This window comes from Blennius ocellaris (genome assembly GCF_963422515.1).
Source record: "Blennius ocellaris genome assembly, chromosome: 6".
In the NCBI taxonomy this organism is placed as follows: Eukaryota; Metazoa; Chordata; class Actinopteri; order Blenniiformes; family Blenniidae; genus Blennius; species Blennius ocellaris.
The window spans coordinates 16,107,487-16,129,574 of NC_137655.1; the positions used below are offsets into that span (position 1 = coordinate 16,107,487).

Below are 22,088 nucleotides of genomic sequence, written 5' to 3' on the forward strand. Positions count from 1 at the left end.
AAGAAGTAGCAACGGAAGTAAAAGCTGTTCAACCATCATCCCAATGAACCTTTGTTTCCCAGCCTTATTTTCACATTTTCATGATTTATATTATCATAATAAAAATGATACTGCTATCTCCACCACACAGAAACAAACTGATGAATGTTCCTGACGTCTCAGTCGACGCGTCTCTTTTTGACAGGTGATGTACAGTGTGAACGGGTTTCTGGAGAAAAACCGAGACACTCTTCCCGCAGACATCGTCGTGGTTTTGAGGACGTCGGAGAACAAACTTTTGCAGCAGCTGTTTTCCAGCCCCTTGACTAAAACAGGTATGCTACGATACCGGCCTCAGTGTGAAATACAGCATGTTGGAAAATCTCTGTCAAACAGGAAACATAATCCCACTGCGAACTGGAAAACTTTCCTTTTAGAGAAACTATTGTTAACGACCGCGGCGCCGCATTACTGTGTGAATTGTGCCGCCGTCTCGTGCTTCCGTGGATGTTCAGGTAAGTGGGATTCTTCGACGCGGCTCCCAGGCATCTACTTGGTCCCCCTTCATTTCAAGCCTCTGTGTGCCATGCCCGGATAAATCTGCAGTCTCCATTATCTCTTGAGAGGCTCATCTCTCTGCACGGCACTCTGTTTTTATTTTCACTAAGCTGTCCCTCTTGGTTTCCCCACTGCTGAATGCTATCTACAGATAGTGGGTGCAGCGGGATATTTTTATGATAAGGTTTCTAAATACCTAGGGGATGAAGAAATTGTATTTAGAGAACACAAAAGCAACTCTTCCCACCTCTTTTCTGTTGCTTAAATGAAGGCAGAGTAATATGCTTCTCATTAGCCAAGGCTGGGGCCTCCTGGTCACTTGACTTAGCCGAAATGCTAATAGATGTCTTAAATGATCAGATATCCACTTCCTCCTTTATTTTCAGCTAAGCCACATTATGTGATTCACTTCCTTCTTTGGGACCTGTAAATGCTTGCTTTCACCCGCGCTAGCATTAAAAGGAGCTTCCATTCACAAAAGGCACCTTAACGGAGACTCCTGTAGAAATCGGTGTGATGTGTCTGTAAACTTCCATTTCTGGTTTTTGCACACAGAAGCCTTCAGCCACTTCCCTTCTGCAATTAATGGCTTCAGAGAAACACTTAATTTCTGCACACAAAGAAATGAATAAAATGTTGTAATGTTTACTGCTGCTGACTTACCGTCACTTTGGTCTAAAAGCTTCCTTATTTCCTTTGTTCCTCTTCACTTTTGTCGGTCCTACCTTTCAGACTCGCTGATGGAGTTAATGTCACAATTTATTTGAGGAATAAACTGCCACCATGTCGTCTTTATTATAAAATAACTTAAATTTTTTATACGGACCCTCGTCACCAAGTGCATTGATCAATATGCTTTCGGTCAACTTATTTCTTTCGAGTCGGAATTCCAATTTTCACATTGTAGTGTGTGAAACTGCAGATCATCTCATTAGATAAAAGCTATGAAAGACTCTCCTCTGGCTTATCATTCTGGAAAAGACGAGGCGCTGTTTAAAGTGAGATACAGTATAGCACAAAAAAATTATAAATCTTTTCTTCAGGGTAAAATTTGAGGGGGGATTTAATTTGCATTTTATTTCACATTATAGATTCACTGTTATCTGTGCAATTACCAATTATCTGGAGGGATCTGATGGGAATCTGTTTTACACCAGGGTGGTTGCACACTTTGGGTCGTCTCCCCATAGTGTCACCACTAGGGGACACCATTGTAGGCCGGCAGCCTGGCACTGCCATGGGTATTACAGTAGAAAGGGGGAAAAAAGAATCTGAGCTGGTAGACTACACACACACATAATTACATATATACATTGAACTTTTTTAGTTTCTGTTGACCCGGAAACCAGTCTGCAGTGATTCAAAACCAATCGATTTAAAATGTTTAATATTGCTTTGTGTAAAAATTCCCACTTCACTCCATATTTTGGGGACGACCTCTTCTTTCTCAGCGAATATTGGGAACGTGAGCAGCAGGGTCGCATGCAGGCCTCAGAGAGTAAAGAAAGCTCACATGCGGGTGGTGAATAGCCAGGCCACTTGAGCCCTTCAGAATGCGGGTCTCAAGAATGAGGCCTGGACATGTGGTGGTGTTTTGTCAGAGGAAATGGGATGTTTTTGCTTGGACAAATTCCTCAGAGCCCGGGCCTTTCCCCGATCAGGAGGATCACAGTGTTTGAATTGGCTGGACTCTGAACGGCCCTACCAGGGCCTGGGCAGCCTGCGATCACACTGTGGCTCTGTGTGTGTGTGTGTGTAGCCTCTGGGGCTGCCTGGCCCTGCTGATTGCAGCATAGCACATCTGCACACACACAGTGCATCTCCAGAGTGCCAGTTCTTTGTCAGAGCACAATGAAAAAGTGAATTGTAATCATCCATTCCATTTTTGATTCAAATCATAATTTTTAGGGATTATAAGACTTCATAGAAATGATGCTAATAGCAAGGCCTACACAAATGTTGTCTGCTATCATGTATAACGCATGATTGTTGTCTAGTTGTGGATAAAAAGAGATGTATTTCTCACATCTATTTCAGGCTAAAAACTCAGATACTCTACCTACTCGTGTATATATATACTTAAAGTAATCACTGGTTCAAAATGATCTGAAAGTCAATAAAACAAACGCACACTCTTTAAGCTGCAAATTTCTATCTGCATCTTAATTTCCAGGAAAATAGCTTAGCGCATGTAGTTAAGTACTAATTTCAGATACTTCAAAAATGTTTTTGCAAAGCTAAGTCGTACCTCTGCTTTATGTTTTTTTTTAGATAGACACTGTATTTTCTATTTTACTAAATTATCTCAGTTCTTATTCCTGTTGTCATTTCCTCCTACATATTATTATTGGGGGGTAAAACCTACCCTGGGCCTTTACGCTACCACCATCACATAAAACTACTAAATCAGCTTCTCCACAGTGTCAAATATCAAGTAGCACATTTCTTACCAAGATGGTTTCTGGCCTGTAGAGATTTGTTAATATTTTACAGTCACAAAGTTGAGACAATATTCTCCCGAGAGATGACTCAGGTTATAGGTTCAAGGCCGTCAAGTATGTCAAACAATTTACATATCGGCTTTCCATCTTGTTGCGACGCTGCAGTTGCAGCTCTGCTGTCCTGCCTGTTTCTGGCAGCGTGAGGAGATCCTCCTGTGTCGAGATGACAGGCTTCTTCCAGCGCTGTGACACATTTGGCTCTTTGTTCTCTCCAAGTAGGAGTCTTTTTCATCCCAGTGGGCAGATACCCCAGTCCCCCCCCCCCATGTACACGCACGCACGCACGCACGCACGCACGCACACACACACACACACACACACACACACACACTCGCCAACCGGTACTTTTGTTCAATTTCTCCCCCGATCGTGGTTTTGGAGAAGGTTTTGAGTCAGCAGTGGGATTTTTGACGGCCCCACACACCAGTAGCAAGAATCCGGCTCTCCTAAGTCACATGGTACGACATCCTTTGATAAATGCAACACTGTGTTGTGTCACTAAAAGCCAATTACACCATGCTTTTTTATGATTGATCTGCTTTGACAGTAGTGGATGGCATTTAAATCAACAGCCCCCGGAGCCATCTCCGGGCATAAACGGTGGTGGTTATGGAGGGTGGGGAAGGTGGCAGAGGGTTATGGGTGCTTTAATCTAATTTGCCTGGTTGCTGAGTTGAGTTTCTAGATCACATGTTTTCAAAAAGAGAGCAGCAGAGCGGCGGAGATATCCAGCAAAGCTCTGCTCACTCAGCTCGAGAAGGCTGCTCTCTCTTACAACTTTGATTGTCCCCCGTGTCGACAGCTCGATCCACAGCTTCAGAAGTACAAGGCGCACACTGGCACTCATAAAAGCGTGTAGGGAGGTGTCATATTGAACGCGGGATTGCTTTTTAATCCCGAGCACATTGACTATTCTTGTCAATAGAACTCCAATACAACTGCCAGCTTGAGTTTTTTTTTTTTTCTTTTTTTTTTTCCTACAGGAATCTTGCTGGGCTTAATTTTCAAAGTGAACGCACAGATGCCAAGCAAGGTTTTTTTTTTTTTTCCTTCTTCTTCTTCTCCCCTTGCCCCCCCCTCCTCACTCACCGCTCTGCCTCTCTCTCTGTTTGTCCTGGAAGTCCATGCCAAGAGCAACATGCGTGAAGCAGAAACGATCAGTGGGACGCTCCTCCACCTGTTTCATAAGATGAATGACCTGATGGGAAATATTTCCCTCACCTGCTCTCCTTTTTTAATTATAAACCTTTTCAATACAATCTGTATTTTATTACTTGGAAACACTAGAACCCGTCTGTAGCAGTGCCTAAAAATGTACATTGTCTTTTTTTTTTTTTTTCCCTTTACTGGATCCACTGTGAAAGAACAAATCTTCCTTTTTCTGGTTCGTGTCTGTGTTTGAATAATTATTATCTACATCATTAGTCAAGTTCCTGGCTGTGTCTAAATTAGGCGGTCTTCTTCCGAGGCCGGACATCACAGGTATCGCCTTGGTTTCATGTCTCAGGAGGCATAAATCTTTGAGGATACTGACTATTAACCCGTGCTCTAATCATCTAGTCAGGAGGGGATATGAAACCCGCCAGAAGAATGAATTAATACGACTCGCCAAGGAATACACGAAGGAAGCCGTGTGTCCATTTGCGAGGCTTAGGTACAACTGTCATAGTTTCTCTCATCGTGGCGCAGCCCCTTCATCTCCTCTTGATGGTGTCATGGAAGTGAGAGGCGTGAAAGCACAGTGACACTCCACGAGCCCGTTCCACTCGCAGCCACTAATTCATCATGACAAATGTGCTCAGATGATCTGGCCCAGCAGCACTAATGGGGAGAGGAGAGAGCGCACTTCATTTGCACAAGACCCACTCCAATTAATCCATCCAGCTTTACTCAGGGCTAATTGGAGCAGGGCCCTCCCTGCCTGTGTGCTGGTAATATACCCGACACAGTTTAACATCCCCTGTTCTCAGAGATCATAGTTTGGGTTTTTTTTGGTGTGAGTGTGTTTTTTCTTCTCTATTTTTTTTTTTGTGAATTATGTCAAAGGACTGTTCGAGGTTGTAAAATCTGTTACCGGCATCCTAAATACGAGGCCCTCTCACAAACACGTGTTCATAATGAGAAATGAATTGCTCACATTTCTGTTTCATTCCATTTATTGTATTTCACACTATCCTTTCTCCTGTTTATTTGGTTGCCTTTCTGAACCGGTGGGTATTTTTCCAAACACGTTTTCAACAAATGTGAAAGTGCACCTTTAAAATTGACAGTGTTCAGAAATTAGTTTGTTTGCCCGGCGAGAAAGACGTGTTAATGTTGGAATAAACGATGAATAAATAAAAGTGAGCTGATAACTGTCAGATACTAAAAGCAGCATCACTGCTAGCTTAAAAGACTCTTTTGAAGTCCTCTCACATCATATGTTTGGGGTTGTTTTGACTACAGCACTACGGGTGTGCACATATTTGTGTGTGTGTGTGTGTGTGTGTGTGTGTGTGTGTGTGTGTGTGTGTGTGTGTGTGTGTGTGTGTGTGTGTGTGTGTGTGTGTGTGTGTGTGTGTGTGTGTGTGTGTGTGTGTGTGTGTGTGTGTGTGTGTGTGTGTGTGTGTATGCCCGACTATGAGTGTGTTTCTGTCCCATGAGACCTCACATTGCTCTGGCTCACTGCAAAACCTTTGGCACAAATAGGATGTTCTTTGTCTAAACTTAGCAGCGATCTGGCTGGTAATTAATCCATCATAAATTGATTTTGATCTCTCTGGTGTGATTGAAGCCTCTAATGCACATTTGATAGCGCAGAGTCCTATGTGAAGAGGCGCGTGCTGATCCAGTGTTTAAGTTTCTGGCTCACTGTCAGACAGCGTCCTTAACAAGTGACGTGAGTCCCTAAATTATACTGCAGGAGCCGGCTGCATATTTGCATTTTAGAAGTTGGTCTGTGTGCGGGAGAAAATCTAGAACAATTGTTGGCCTGTCACTTCAGCTTTATCACAAAAAACTTACAAAGGTTTTCCTCCTTCCCGTACGCGGCTGCTTGGGTAATGCTGCCTCCTGTGTCTGCCGACGTATTTTTCTAAAGGTGTGTGTGGCACATCTGTGCAGCTATTGTTTATTCATGGAGTAAACCCTTTGAAATGTGTTAAGATACTTCCCACTCATTATAAAAATCCTGCCACCCATGGATTAGGACTTTGATGTCACCAATCCTGCTTCAAAGGCTTCTTTCACTGCTATTAATCACAGTTTAGCCTCTGAAGATATAGCCAGAGAAAACATTTGGACATCTTGTGCAGAAACTTTGAAACGCTCAGACTGTCTTGCATATGCTATATTCATATCCTTTCCGCTGCGTGTGGGGCTGTTGGACTGCTGTGTACACAGCTACACTCCCGAGTCCACAGGATTTCGGCTTCTTCTCAAATGTCTTTTATTCTGTGCCGCCGTATGCCCACTGAAGTCGTTGTTCATTTTGTTTCCCCATCACCTGAAGTGTTTCCAATAACGCCATGCCTCAAAGTTTTCTCACAATAATCATTTCAAACCTTCTTTTAAACTTTTAACAAGCCCCGTTGTTACAACTCACAGACGCCTCGTGGCCTCGGTTTTCTATTCAACAGGAAATCTGGCCACGTCCAGGGCTCGGGTCACCGCCGCCTCCAGATCTCTGCCTCCGCAGCTCAATTCAGGACGCACCAAGGTGAGGCGCACACTCCCATAGCACACACCACCACTTGGCAGACCGTTGTGCTTTTTATTTGTTGCTCACAGGCATCACGCCATAAGAAACCCAGTAAAAACCTGTGCTGTGAAGCGTAGCAACATTAATTGACTACCCAGTTATGTTTGCTGTCTTGCTTGTGGTGATGCAGCTTCACCATCTGGTATTTGGTGTCAACAGCATTAAAGTAGTTTCTCAGACATACCAGCTATTGTTTTGTTGTTCACGGGCAGTAAAGTTTTGCAAATTTTAAGGCTTATGTTTTAGGTTATTTAAAATGGGCTCAGATAAATGCATCACCGTGCTTCAGTAGGAGGCCGAGATTCTTTTGACAGCCTGATATTCTACTGTAATGCTTCATGTGGGATTGGTTTGTAATGTGTAATATTAAGTTGATTATTCTTTTCCTTAGAAAGGATTTTTTCCCTCCCTTCATATCGGTTGTCAGAAAGACTTTCAACTATTTTCTTTTTCTGGACAGTTTCACTCCAGTGTCTCTTTTACTTTATTCAAGTGTCAGGGTTTGGTAAAACAATCACGTCTCCCAGTTGAATTTCCTATTTATCCACTGTTGGATTTTATTTTCACTTGATGTGTGTGCAAATGAAACCATATGAAGAATTGATGAAGTGGAAACCCTGATGAAGGTGCATTTCGATTTCTTTACTTCTTGTCTATCCACTTCTCTCTTCCTTTATTCCCATGTTATTCGCCGACATGTGCCGTACTCAAAGTCTCCCAAATACCTATTGAAGGTAAGACTTTTGCTAAAAATAGCAAAGCTTTCTGAATCTCAATGTACCGCTTCTGAACCACAGACCGGCTGCAAATTGCAAGCAGCCTTTGGAAAAAGTGAAATCCCTGTAATCAGCTGAACAATGATATGATCCAACATTGTAATGTCAAACTATGTTTCACTAACTTTGAATCGTGTGCATCTTCGCTCTTCTAACATCACTCACCGTCAGGCTTTGGAAAATGTAAATCAAACTCTTTTGAACTATTTATTCACTCAGCTGCGATTCTGAGTTATTAATGTAAACAAATACTTTGTGATGTGTCTTCCACATCCTTTGGAATTCATCTATATACAAGACTCATTTCCAGGCAAACATTTTGAGAGCAACAAGAGTGGAGAGAAGGTCTCAGTGTGATGAGGTTCGACTGAGCAGCTACTTACTTATTCTTGAACAAGACAAAATTGCTCTAAATGGCAGCTCTATGTAATATGTATGCTGTGGTGTTCTCAATCAATGTTGGAGAAAAGTTGAGAGAAACTGACATCTTTAAAAAGTTACCAGATTAAAGCAGTGAGACGCTTGTTAAAATAGTGAGTCCCAGATAATCGTTTGTACTCCTGTACGATCAGCGTTCGAAACAGCAAAGTGTCAGATCCTCTCATTCCGCTGCATCCAGGAGAGTGTCTCACACATACCTTTCTTTCTCTCTGCACGGATGTGATAAAGTATTAAGATATGCACTTTGCTACGTAGACTTACCATAAAATATCCATTGCATCATTAATTTTGATGGACCCATGAACTGCGAAGGCCATTATAAAGCTTATATTGTGTCCTCGTTAATCTGTCGTCATCAGGATCTCTGTCTGCTTCGTGACGGCTAGTCTCATTACTCAGAATGCTCTGCAATTTTCCCATGCCCCACAGCAGTGCAGAATTATTCTCTAGATTGTTAGCTTTAAGTGTTTATGAGGCGAAGTTATACAGACGGCACAGTTAGTACAGCTGTGTATTCCCAACTGGCCCATTTAGAGGAGGGAGGACCTGCTGCAATAATACCTTTATCTCTGCAGAGACCACCGAGGACGCCATGTTGCAAATAAACAGCACTCCATTTGATGCCGCCGCCCTCGGGACTGACCTGTTTGTCACTGCTGTGTGTTCAATGTGCATGCTTGTCTTCAGGTGGACACCATGGAGATGATGCGCCACCCTGAAGAAACCACCAACATGAGGAGACAGACCGTAGCCTCTTATTTCCGTGTAGGTGCCTTTATTGCACGGCAAGAAAAACCCACTCAAAATCTGTCACAACGTATTTCAGAACAGTCTATGGTCATTTTCAGAACAGAAACTATACAAGACTCGTGATTTGGAAACTTTGTTAACAATGTTTGAATAAAAATAAAATTTTATGACTTTTGTAGAATATATTACAGCGTGGAAATGCTTCAAACATAGGCCACTGGAAGGTTTCACGTGCCAGATGGAAGGTTTTTAAGCTTCAACTTAAAGGGATTTAAAGAGTTAAATTGAAAAAAAGAAAGGTAAACCTCCACAGTAGAATCCAAAAAAACAATCTGTATTTCACTTATAATGCATTGTCACTGGTAATTCAATGCCTTTTTGATTATTTATTATTGTCATTTTTGATATTTATTGATTTATTATTATATTTACTTTTTTGTTCAGTATTGGTTCAGTGTGTGTGTGTGTGCGTTTGTGTTTGTGTGCGTGCGTGCGTGCGTGTGTGTGTGTGTGATATTCTGTTGGGACTGATTAATACTGTCAAAAAAAGTGGGATTCTCTTTGAAGTGCAAATCATAATATCAGCACTTTGAGCATTGGACTTTGACAATATGAATTTAGATGAGAGCTTCTCTCAGCCCGTGTGTTTATTGTCTTTTTATGTCTCTCCAGTACTCTCTGATGGACTTGCTGTCTAAGATGGTGGTGGGCCAGCCACACTTTGTGCGCTGCATCAAGCCCAACGATGACAGGCAGGCGCTGCGCTTCTGCAAGGAGAGAGTGATGGTGCAGCTGCGCTACACAGGCATCCTGGAGACGGTGAACATCCGCCGGCAAGGCTACTCACACCGCATCCTGTTTGAAGACTTTGTCAACAGGTAAGAATGCAGATGGGAGACCCTCAGTCTGCAGAAGGCACACGAGCTGAGTTTCGACACAACCCCAGAGATAGTGCGGAACAAGTGAGCTGTGCTCCGCATCACACAAAACACGGGTTCTTTAATTAGATAGGGGTACAAGTTGAGCAGAGCAAGAGGCTGACTAATTGGCAGTCATTAGTGATAGTAGAAGAATAAATCCTACAGCTCTTTTAACTGGGTGGATAGTGCCAGTCTGGAAAAATATGGATGAAACTCAAACAGGGAGGAACTGTGATTATAAGGGGTGATGCATTTTAATAGATTTCCTTTTACTATTCATAAAGAGTTTGTTCTTACACTCCGTGACCTGGAAAAGCTCAAATGTAGTCTCCTTGTCCCATTGGTATTACATTAGAGCACAATTAAAACAAGTTTCATCGTTAGTGGGGCTTTATGTAAGGGTGTTGTTTTGGTCTTTAATAATATGGGGCAGGATCTGGTAACTGTTATCACACAGTACAAAGTCCTATTCAAAGGTCCAGCCCCACATTTAAAAACATACACCTTTTCATTTGGTTTTAAAACACACATATTCAAACATGTTTATGGAAATAAAAAATACCAAAAAACTTACATTTGATGAATGGTCCTTTGAAAATATTTCATCCACCTCAAATGTGGAGACTTAAAGATGATATTAAATTTAATTAACTTGAGCTTCTGGCCTGTAGGAAAAAAAAAAAAAAGAAAACTTCGAGGAGGTTTGTTCATCTCACTGCTTTAGGGAAGCTTTAATTTTTGTGAAATAAAACTTTCAGTAACCGCATGGTCCTTGGCCTCACATGTCCTTCTTTCGCTTCATGGATTGGATTCAAGAGGCAACTTTTGCAAGATCATACATGACCTGGCATGATGGTTTCCCTGTTGTCCCGACAGCACCTGTCTGCGCGCAAAGTGTGACTGTGTGAACAGGAAAGTGTTGCAAGACTTTAACCTCGCTATTGAATCCATATCATCCCACCTGAGCCAGGCAGGAGGTGCAGAGACAGACCCGAATGGCTAAACTGCACCTTTAGTGAAAACTGATTTAAATTTGTGCTCTCATATCAAAGGCTTGTCTGATGTTGCAGTGCTTTGTATTTACCATCAAAGAAATAACAGGTATCAACAGGAATTAGAATGAAAGGCTGTAGACTGAGGCGGGGAGGTAAGTTCAAAGAAGTTTTTCTTCTTCTTGTTCTTCTTTTTGACCAACGCCAGAGCACAAGAGATGAACCAGTAGTTCTGGAGCCTTGATGTCCCTGGGCAAACAGTTGGAGCCTCTCTGTCCTATGCTGGTATTTTGTAAACTATGACGTGTGGAAGGAGAGATGGAGTCATACGAAGTGACTAAAAACAGCCGTGGAGCTGAAGCATGCTGTCGGCCTGAGCTGATGGACATCTCATGCGGTCACTGAAACAAGAGACGACAGTCCGTTCAAAGCAACTCCAACAATAAGCCTCTGTCGAAGACTCACATCTCACTCAGACGTGATCCTTCTACTAGATGTATGCAATGAGGTGTTCATGTTTAGAGTCCACGTCTCAACCGTCAACATGACCGCTGTGTCAAGTCTGCAGTGCCTCATGTCAAAGTTATGTCTACAAAGGTCAGGCAATTATTTTTGTGCAAAAAAGATTAAAAAGCAGTTGGATCCCTCATTACACAAATAATCAAATCACCATTTGATTCCTTGGGACGGCAACAGCATAATTGTTGGAAAATAGCTGTTATGAGATGATTATATTCGTAGCATAGCTACTTTGATTAAAGTCTTACAACATTGTTAAAAAAACAAAAAACATGGTGTCTTTTTACTATTTCTTTTGAAAATGTCCTCAAGCTTATTTTACATTTGCATACACATCAACCTTGGTGAAATGCTTTATCTATGTAAGTATGTAAGTACTATGTACTTAAATGATCACGTTTGCCTCTTTACTGTGTCTCACAGATATTACTACCTTGCATTTCGAGCTCACCAAATGCCAGAGTCCAGCAAAGAGAACGCCATGGCCATACTGGAACGGGCCAAGCTTGAAGGATGGGTGCTGGGCAGGACAAAGGTTGTATCATTATCCCACCAACATGTTAAATAATGAAGGGATTACCTGTTTTAGGCAAATAAATTACCCAGAAGTCATGTATGTCGTAGAAAGAGAACCCGTGCAAATGTCGGAGACAGAAAGTTTCAATGAAAGTAAAATGCTCTGTCAGGTTTTTCTGAGGTACTACCATGTGGAGCAGCTGAACCTGCTGCTGCGGGAGGTAATAGCTCGTGTGGTGGTGATGCAAGCGTACACGAAAGGCTGGCTGGGGGCCCGACGTTACCGAAAAGTGAAGGAGAAGAGGAGCCACGGGGCCGTCATCATCCAGTCAGGTAAACTGGCAGTCATCAAACACTGAAGAAGAAAAAGGAATTATTCAAACTTGAGTCAAAAATATGCAAATCAGGGATGAGTCCTGGTTTATTCTTTTCTCACATCACGATGAAACAGGTGCAAATTTGATGTGAATCTGACTACTGGTGTGTTAATGACGTCCAGTTCATTATGCTCCTGGGAGACTTCATAAAAGAGATGAGTTTGATAACCACAGCTTGACCTATGAGGGTTAAGAGCAATGCTTCAGAGCAGACAATAAGACCTCAGAGAGTTCAAAGGGATCCATCCCTCCGCCACCTGGTTTAGCCGTGTTTTGAAGTGGGATCTTGTGTAGTATGTGCAGTCTATTTTGTTTCACAGAGGTAGGTCAGCAATCTCTCTCACACGCACACACACACACACACACACACACACACACACACACACACACACACACACACACACACACACACACACACACACACACACACACACACACACACACACACACACACACACACACACACACACACACACACACACACACACACACACACACACACACACACACACACACACACACACACAGTCTCCCTCTTTCTCTTTCTCTAGCCTGGAGGGGCTACGTTGCCCGACAGAACCTCAAGCAAATAAAAAAGGAGCGGGAAGAGGCGGCTGTGCGCATACAGTCAGGTAAAGAAACGTTTATATGTTCCTCTGCAGTTCGGCATCGTTTCAAGTGCAGGCATCTGGAATTTCTCATGTCCAGTGGAAAAAATTAGCTCTTCTTTTTTTTTTCTTGCACTTTCTAAAGGAAGAAGGATAAAGGCCTCGAAACCGAACATCTTTGTGAAACACCTTTTTGATCTCCATGAGTGGCCTGCGAAATAGTAATAATTAATTAATAATGCATACAAAAAAGCTTTTGAAAGTTTGGGCAGCATTTGGTCCCCATGTTTCAGAAGAACAGTGCATACTGAGATCCTTTTTTTCCTTTCATCTCTTTCCCAGTAAAGGCAAGAGAGGGGCTTATCCCTTCTGTTTCCTCACGACTTCCTCTCTCAAATTCCTGGCCTATTACACAGCTCTCACATACCAGAAACAAGATGCCTTTTTATACTGTCAACCTTTTCATCTGAAATGTAAATTAATTCTTACTCAGTGTGCCTTGACGAAGATCAAAGTGGGCACATTAACCTTCCCGGCCCCCTCCCCCCCTCCTTGGAGCCTCTCACTGGAGGACAAGGGAGGGTGCCAAAAGGGGCAGGAGAGAGGAGGGCAGGGGGAGGAGATTTGGCATTGTTTCCCCTGGCTCTCCTAAGGGCTGCCCTCATCTGGCACATGAAGCATCCCAGTCGCCTGCACACCTTGTGTAAATGTCTTCCATTAAACCCTTGTAAATAAAGCTGCAGAATGGGTAAACATGGGTTTGGTGTGAGGAAAGCCGCTCTGTTGCTGCTGTCTTTCTTTTTAAAGAAGCATGTTTGTGTGTGGCCACCGGGGTTCAGGGCGGGCGGAGGAGGGGAGGGGGGGGCACGACTGAGGAGGACGGCGGGGGTGGGGGGGAACCTGAACCTGACATAAGTGGGGCCTCAGCCCCCCGGCGAAGCACTCCAGCACATTCACATTGTGTGTTCTCTGCAGCTTATAGCCTTTGAGGTGGGCTGCATTTGCATTCTGAAAATAAACAGATGCCTTTCAAATGTATGAGCCTGGTGGCTTCTCAGATCTCAGCGGGGCCTGGGGGACGTGCTCACCATCGATCAGATTAGACCATGCAAAATAGAACCATTGCTCAACAATGTACTTCAGCTTTATTTTCCTGTGCATATAATTTTACCAGAAAAATACAAAGCCGGCTCACCGAGTAAGTCAGCAGGCTCCGTTTAACATAAATCTGAGCCCAGTATGTCTCAATAATCACACGTTTTCCCTTCTGCTACCCTACACATTCAAGTACTGCAAGCAATCGCCGTTATCTTTAATCCAGAACTGGATGGTGCTTTTAATAAATGGTGGTAATTACATTTAGTTTAACTTAACACTGGGTTTATTGTTTAAACTAATGAAAGCAAGTGAAAAACTTTTTTTTCCCTGACCATGTGAGGTCATGTCATGTGCAGTTTACAGAGGCCATAGGGTGCGTCGGGACTGTGGACCCCAGAGGGACAGATGTCACCCTGAGGCTGGAGGAAAGACCACCAACGCGGACCATACGGGGTGAGCTTCGGGACCCTTTGTCCTCCAGGGGCTGATTTCTTTGAAGTCATGTTATTCCAGCATGATTCAGTTTTTTGGGGGGGGTAATTTTCTTTGTTACTCAGTAATATAGCAAATTGAAATGAAATCAAAACCTACCACTCAAGAGGTCCCACAACCCTGACATTAATCTCTAGCCCTGTTGGACAGACTCATCTCAGCCTATAATGTACTGTTATTTCTTCCAGAAGAGAAAGCTCCTCCCTGTGCACCTCCTCTTTCAGTTTTATAAACGTAATAAATAACTTTCCACCAAGATAGCACACTTGTCCGACCACAAATGGGGCTGGGTGCTGCACTGGTCTCCAGATGTACAAGTGGAGGACTTTGTGTTTATTCAGCACATGGGCAGGCCAGTCATTAGGAGAGTATGGGGAAAGCAGGAGAGCAGCCACCGAAGAGTTGATGGCGGGTTTGTAGCTCTGCTGCACAACTCACAAACGTCTGCATTCACAAAGTACCCAAACATGGTAAAAACAAAATAGCTATTAATAGATAGTGCGAGTGATTTTGAACAAGAAAGCATGGAAATTACTTTCATCAAATCCTTGTGTTGCATCACATTTCACAACAGTTCTCAAACCAATTCACGTGAAGAAGAAATCTCATTGAAATCTTTGGTGACTTTTGGTCAAAGCCGCGCATGTCTCTCCAGACTCCACACTCCAAAATACCAGATTTACACATCTGAAAATGTTATGCTTGTTGTATACTCGAACCGAGTCGAGCCTCATTGGGGATTTTTCCCTCCATGTTTACAATCATATTCCTTGGTGAGAAAGACTTCAAACCTCCACTTAACAATTCTGTTTAATCAGGGCTGGAATCACTCCATATATATTTATTTTGACATGATCTGGCCCATTTTCCTCCTGTAAGAACTGAGTTCTCACCTACATGCTGTTCTTTTTCCTTTTGATACCCCCCCCCCCCCCCCCCCCCCCCCCACCCCGCAACGCATTGAATGTTGTGTTTGCATCCAAACAGCAGAGCCTCCAGTTGCATCACCATTTCCAAACTGGAAGAGATTTTGTTTTTCTAGACTCAAAGCATGACGGCTACTGGCATGCAGCACATTGTGTGCGCAGATGTTGTCTCTTTGGTGTTTGTTTTTTTCAATAATGCAGCGCGAGTGATCACGCAGAGAACTGTTTTGTGCTCTGCAAATTGCATAATCATAAAATCAGAGTTGTTTTTAAGCATGTAACAAAAAGATAAATACAAATCATCCTCGGCTCTACAGTGGACTGTGCTAAGCAGGCGTGATGTATGTTGTTTTGTGTTGCTCATTTCCATGTTCTTCTCGAAAAATGCCATTTTTTCGTTCACAGGTACGCCCTGAAGAGCAAAGAAGCACAAACAGATTCCAAACATAAAGGAAATGTGAGTAACAGAATAACAATGAGCATCTTCTTTTGCCTCTACATTAGCCGCGTGTGTAAAAAAAAAAAAATGCTGCTCCTCTACAAAGCAGCTTTAACCCAGATTATTCTTTGGGAATTTTTTGAGTCCTTGAGACAAAAGAGTACTTTTGCTCCAACCTCCATCTCAGCGGAGAAGACAGGGTGGTACAGGAACGAGAGAATCAAAAGGCTGGAAATTCACGGCTGAGAATAAATGCTTGCGCTTCCCTGAGGTGATTTGTCTTTGCGCTCCTCTTTCTACAGATGTTAGACCCCTTTTTTAGTAAAGACCTGAGGTTCTTTGGTAGCACTTTGATATCCAGCTCGGATTCAATATGTGAAATAGAAGAGCCACTCCGTGACTTGGAGCACATCACAGTCTTTGAAGTCTGATCCAATTTTTGCTGCTCACCATTTGATGTTGAAAGGATGAAATGAGGAAAATGTACAGTTTTTGCCAGTAACTCTGCTGAGCATATGTAAGATTAAAAAAGCAAAATCCTTTGGAGGATGTACTTAGAAATGTTAAGCAGATTAATACTTTCCTATAGCTCTTTTATTCAAAGATAAAATTAAATATGAGAGGAAGTCTGTATGTGCTGTTTTTTACCCTCACAATTAAGTCAGTGTGGTGCTGTTTGCTAGGAGGTAGGGCGAGCAAAGGGGGATATGCAATTGCATTAGCATTTGATTAACATTGCAAAGCACATTAATGGGTTTGAGTTATATGAGAGCCAAATTGTAAATCGTAAATAAATGAATACAACATCTACATGACTAAATTGAAAAAAAAAAAACACATTACGGGGCTTGCTTTAACTTGTATCTATTCATCCACTGCTTTCATTGACATTGCTCTTCTGGGTGTGTTTACGCCTCCTCTTTCAAGGTTGGCCCTGACAGCCGAGACAGACAAGTGAAAGACATCAAGAGAGACAAAGGCAGAGCAGAAGACAGTGTAACGAAGCCTTGCAGGGAGACAGCTAGACTGCGAGACATGCAGTGTAAACAAGGTAAGCCCAGGCACAGAGCTGGCGGGTGCAGGTAATTACACAAAGAGACAGCAGAAATCCCGCTTTAATGGATAAAGTGCCATTTTTAATACGGGACCCCTTTCAACCTTTCATCCCAGCCAATCCTCTGCTGCCATTCTTTGTTGACAGCAAAAGAGCGAGGTATTATGGGTGATCATTTCTGCGGCATTTTAATAACCTGGGTCAGCTCATCATAAATGTCTCATGGCAAGTGGGGGGGCTTTCGAAGTGGCAGGAGCACTTCAAAGCTTTCATTCTGCCGCACGGCGGGCCCTTCACTAAGGATCTCATCAGTGACTTTAATAGACCTGCACAGTAACGGTGACAAGAAAATACACAAACCCTGATTTGTTGAACATATGTTTGGTTTGCTTTTTGCCCCAGGCGATGAATTACATTAATTCCTGCTGCCTGGAAGGCTGAGTGGGTGGCTGTGCAGGGGGCCTCTGATTATGGCCGTCACCCAGCCCACCACAAGGGTAGCCTTAGTAATAGGGCCCGGCCCTTCATTAATGTTATTAGAGGGGTATGAGGTAAGAGACGGAGGTGGAATAGCGTTTAGCAGTGCGGCTGAGAGATTATGGGGATTAGACATGATAATGTAACACAGACAGGGCTCTGCAGCGGGCCTGGGATTAGTGTCAGCACGCCACAGCAGGTCTGGGTTAGATAGTGGCTAATTCGGTAATGCTGCATACAGGTGACCCCCGCTCCCAGCCATCATGGCTGCTGAAGGGAGGGACTTTGATGAATTTATAATGTCAGAATGGCGGCGGAGGGAAACATTGCTGAGGTGAGAGCATTTTGCTGAAATGTGCATTTTGTCCTGATTCACTGGAGCTTCCAGCTGGTCAGCGCAAAGTTTTCAATGACAGCTGAATAACTTTCCTATATTTGTCCTATTTCTGCAGCCTAAACCTCAGAGGGGAATTGTTTGATTTTGAATAAAGCTTCTTTGTCTTTTATTGTACTCAATTGGAAAGGGGTGTATTATTATTGTGCAAGAAACCACAGGAAAATGTCGAGCAGCTCTTTCTGGCAGTGCAAAATGAATAAAAGCAAAAGTGGGAATTGGAAGGGTTATTCCACCTGAAGTTATACGCGTGTGTGCGTGCTTGCATGGGTTAATGTGCAAGGATCGGCAATACATTTTAGAAGGGTTTTAAAGGTATATACTTTCTATAGTATTTTTTTTGCAGTTGTCTGTGTAAATGTCTCAAATGTCTATGAGGAAAGTGGTGATGGTCTATTTCCTCTCCACCCGCTGCAAGTCCCTCCTATTGCATGAGAACCAGAGTCCATCTGTAGGTTACAAGAATCTTTGCTGCTGATCAATACAATTTAATTCAGTAGGGGTTGAGGGAAGGAACTTCCCTTTGATTCATAAAGTATATGATAGCGCTGTTCATCATTACAAGAATCACTTTATCGTGGCTCCCTTCTTATGTATATAGTATGTATCGTTTTATAGTTTCTTTCTCAAATTATTGAGCTTGAATCTCTTTCAGAGGCATAAGGGGATTTCATGTATTTGGACTAAAATGCAGTAAAAGCCAAAACACGTGAAATGATAGCCTCGGTAACTAAGCAAGAGCCAAAGTTTTTAAAATCATATCGTGATTAACTATAATCAGAATGAAGAAACTTTGATATTTCCTATCAGTCTAAAACAGGTCCGGAATGCAGGAAAATGTCATTTCTGGCCAAACTCAAAAAAAAAATGTTGATGAAAAGATTTTTATGGACAAAAGCTTGAAGCTTTCATATTAGAAATGCTATCTGATGAAAATTAAACCTCCGCAGTAATCTGGTTAGATTTATCTTCATAACATTTTAGGCATTTTAAATTAATCTGATGCAACCCTCTTATTTAAGTGTTGACATCACTGACAATGACATCATTTTATTGTAGACCTTGTTTGCTAAACTGAACATCCCTTCGCTGACTAAATGAAGCGTCAGCATGTGCAGATTACATCAGATCTGACAGCTGAGTTATAGCCTGTTTAAAATTTACTGACTCTATATATTTTGTGTGACACACGTGCAGATTTTCAGGTGTTCATTTTAGCCTTTTTTTACTGAGTCGTTCATGTTCGAAGGTCTGCGACGTCTTTCAGGAAACCCCATTTGAATATGTTGAGGGAGGCCACGGTGGCTCAGGCACCCAGGGCACACTTTGATCCCTGCAGATCTGAGGGTCTTTTTTTTTTTTTTTTTTTTTTTTACATCCCGAGGTTGAGCGAGTCATGGAAGCCTTGCCCCGCCAGATGTTTGGAGACCAGGCTCCTTCCTGTGTCTCATCCTGCTGTCGCCCCTGGTGATCGCATCGGTTTGCTCTCATTCTCTCTCTCTCTTTCTCTCTCTCTCTCTCGGGCTGGATCCCAACCTGCTGTGTTTCAGGACACCAGTGGGGAGAGAGAGAGACAGAGAGAGAGAGGGAGAGAGAGAGAAAGAAAATTAGCCATGAAAATCGAATTACTCCACCCCTCCAGAAACAGTCACATACACTCCACACCCTGCTCAAAACACCGGGGCGTGACATGGAACCTCTCAATGGGTTTGATGGACATGGGTTCTTTTCTATGCAGTTTAATAAAGCCTGGCTCTTAATTGACACGCCTTGCCTTCTCATTTGTATTTAGAAAACAGAGCAGAATAGTAACAGATAGAAACGTTTTACTTCATATCTTACACTTAGCAAAGGGGCTGTTGTCACTCTTTAGGCAAATGCCCACCGTGCTGTATTTTATGGTGTGAAGAGAGTATTAAAGTACTTTGTACTGCAGGCGCTTTCTGCTGTCTGCAGCACCAACCTTTGATTTTTTTTTTTACATGTTTTGTCAGTGGAAAAAAAAAAATACACATACACAGCATAGTCATGTAAGCGGCATATTCAAGGCGACGTCAACTCTCGTCACCTGTCTCCCAAGCCTGAATATTAAATACGACCTGTTTGGAAACGAGTCACAGAGACGTGTGTAGAAAGAAAGCCTTTTCCTAGCAAGCAGCTGATATGATCAGAGTGCTGCTTATGCTCCTCAGCGTGGTAAACAGGATGGTGCCGAGGATCAGTCAGAGCTGACTTTATGGTTTATGAAAGCTGAGCTACTTATGTTAACAGGCTTTTTGAAGATTATAGTTGTGGTAAACATACATGTCAAGAGAGAGACAGTGATAAAGTGGAGCCACAACACACAACCCAATTACCTCTGAGCCTTAGAAGATAGTTAACCTGTTTGTTTGAAAGGATAAAACAATGAAAAGAAAGTGGGAAACAGTTTTAAGTAGTGCTGGTTTAATGGTTATTGCTCTGTCCCCCCAGAGCACAACATAGTACAGTCAATAAGAATTGATTTTGTTAGTTGCTCCCAGCTCTTTCTGAACTTTATGGCCGCAGCTGGGAGAGCTCATTGGAAATGTGGGTGCCGCTTTTTACTGAGGTCATCGAACGCTCACGAGCTCGTCTCACTTTCCTCTCCTCGCGCTCCCTCCTTCAGCTCCTGAGCGTCTTCCCACACGTCCTCCCACCAGGTTCACAGCCACCAGGTGCTGCCACACAGCCCTCCACCACATCAGCGGCAAAGCAGCAGCATCGCCGTATCAACACGCATCTGCTAGACAAACGATCCACCCTCTCCATGTTCTCCAGACAAATACTCTCCCTCCCTCTCGCTGTCTCTCAGCCTTTTGATTTATCTGTCTGTCTCCACGTATCGCCGCGTCTCAACCGGATGCCTTCAGTTTTAGGCAAATTACAGGCTCGGCGAAGCGGCAGCAGAGATTTGGAGGGGATAGGAAAGACTCAACTTAACGGAAGGAGTTGCCTCTGTCTGACGCTACCTACGTAATCCTCTTAATGTCAGTGGGAGTAGTTAACAGGATGTACTTCCAAACTACTCATCATCACAATTCCAGCAGAATAATCTCTTCAGACATAAAATCAAGGTGGAAAATGATACTCGGAGTTCTCCATAATTCTGCACAGAGAGATTGTGTCACTTGATGTACTTCAACAAAGTTTTTTTCCAGCACATAACCTTATTAATAATTGTTGTTGATGAAACGTGTTATATAATATATAATATTTTATTAATGATTGACTCAGATAAAGTGTTATAAATTTAATATGCAAATGCTTCTCATTTGCATATTAAATCAATTCCGGCTTGCTTTTCTTTCATTCAAGCCTCCATCTGCGCTTTTTGCCCCGTACTCGTCTTGTTGGGTTTCGCTGATAAATCTGATGCATTGAATCTGTGACAAGTGATTGACTTTCACAAAGTTCAGAGACTTCTCCTCCACGTTAACATTTCCTCAGGAGTCAAAGCTCCAAAATCGCTGTCAGGGGAGATGATTGATTTCAGTGTGAAAAATTGCTTGTAAGTAACAACATCCTTTGCTTGCATTAGTGAAAACAGATGCAGGAACTGCCCCCTTTTCCAGTATTATCTGACCGGACCTGATCAGGTTGTCTCCTAATTTAAAGCACATGAGTAGATACGCAAGAACAATGTCTCAACTGGTGAAATGCTGTGTGAAGAATTCTTGAAAGCCTCTTCAACTTAAGAGGTCTGTTCAGGGTCTGCGTTGGCCACAGAAGAATAATATCCTTATTTGTGCACACACACACACACACACAGAGGTAAAAGAGAGGGGTCTGGGTTGCACATGCCTCATTTAGACATCAAAGGCCCCTGCTGATGATTTTTCCTTATAATCCATGACTTTTGGTGCCTCTGCTCCCTCCATCTGAATAAACAAAGCCCAAGTGGTTCTCCATGGTCTGGGAAAAGTCAGGTGATTGCGGCACGTGATTTTCTGAAGGAAATCGATATATCTCTAATTTATTCCACTAAAAATCCCTTTTAGCAGCTCTTTTATGTTGTTTCTGAAGGAGCATTCTGATTGTCAAGGTATTTCAAAGTAGTATTTATAGATGTGAGACAACTCATCTGCTATACTTTGAAAATGAAAGAACCCCCCCCCCCCCCCCCCCAAAAAAAAAAAAAAACCAACCCAGAAAAGAATTACAGCTCTTTTATCTCAAGAAGCAAACATGTACAAAATAAAAATCTCTCACCAAGAAGAGCAAACTCCACTTGGCTTTCTTTTGATAGGGAGGAATCAATATTGTATGAAATGCACTGCCTCCGTATTCCCCGCTGACTATTACGCCTCCCCACCCCAAACCAGCAGACATTACCCACGATCATTTAGCAAACCCCTGGTGTGAGCCACTGTCTGACCCTTCTCCAGCTCTGCCGGTCCACGTCTGGGCTGCGCTCCCATGCCAGCAGCTTCCCTCCGTTGCCTCGCTGCCTGTAATATATCTGCGGGAGCAGCATTCCTCTGGGGCTGGCCTGGATCAAATGACAGTGATTT

The 22,088-nt window shown here is 42.9% G+C and overlaps 1 protein-coding gene across 1 annotated transcript in view; it reads left to right on the top strand.

The window, feature by feature from the left end:
- myo3b (myosin IIIB) overlaps positions 1-22,088 on the top strand; it is a 58,516-nt gene that overhangs the window by 24,176 nt on the left and 12,252 nt on the right. Inside the window, exons 21-30 of the mRNA XM_080497767.1 lie at positions 185-314; positions 6,656-6,735; positions 8,682-8,759; positions 9,417-9,622; positions 11,599-11,710; positions 11,862-12,024; positions 12,620-12,700; positions 14,131-14,227; positions 15,598-15,649; positions 16,559-16,682. Of these exons, the coding sequence (XP_080353893.1) occupies positions 185-314; positions 6,656-6,735; positions 8,682-8,759; positions 9,417-9,622; positions 11,599-11,710; positions 11,862-12,024; positions 12,620-12,700; positions 14,131-14,227; positions 15,598-15,649; positions 16,559-16,682 (1,123 nt within the window). The remainder of the gene's footprint in view (positions 1-184; positions 315-6,655; positions 6,736-8,681; positions 8,760-9,416; positions 9,623-11,598; positions 11,711-11,861; positions 12,025-12,619; positions 12,701-14,130; positions 14,228-15,597; positions 15,650-16,558; positions 16,683-22,088) is intronic.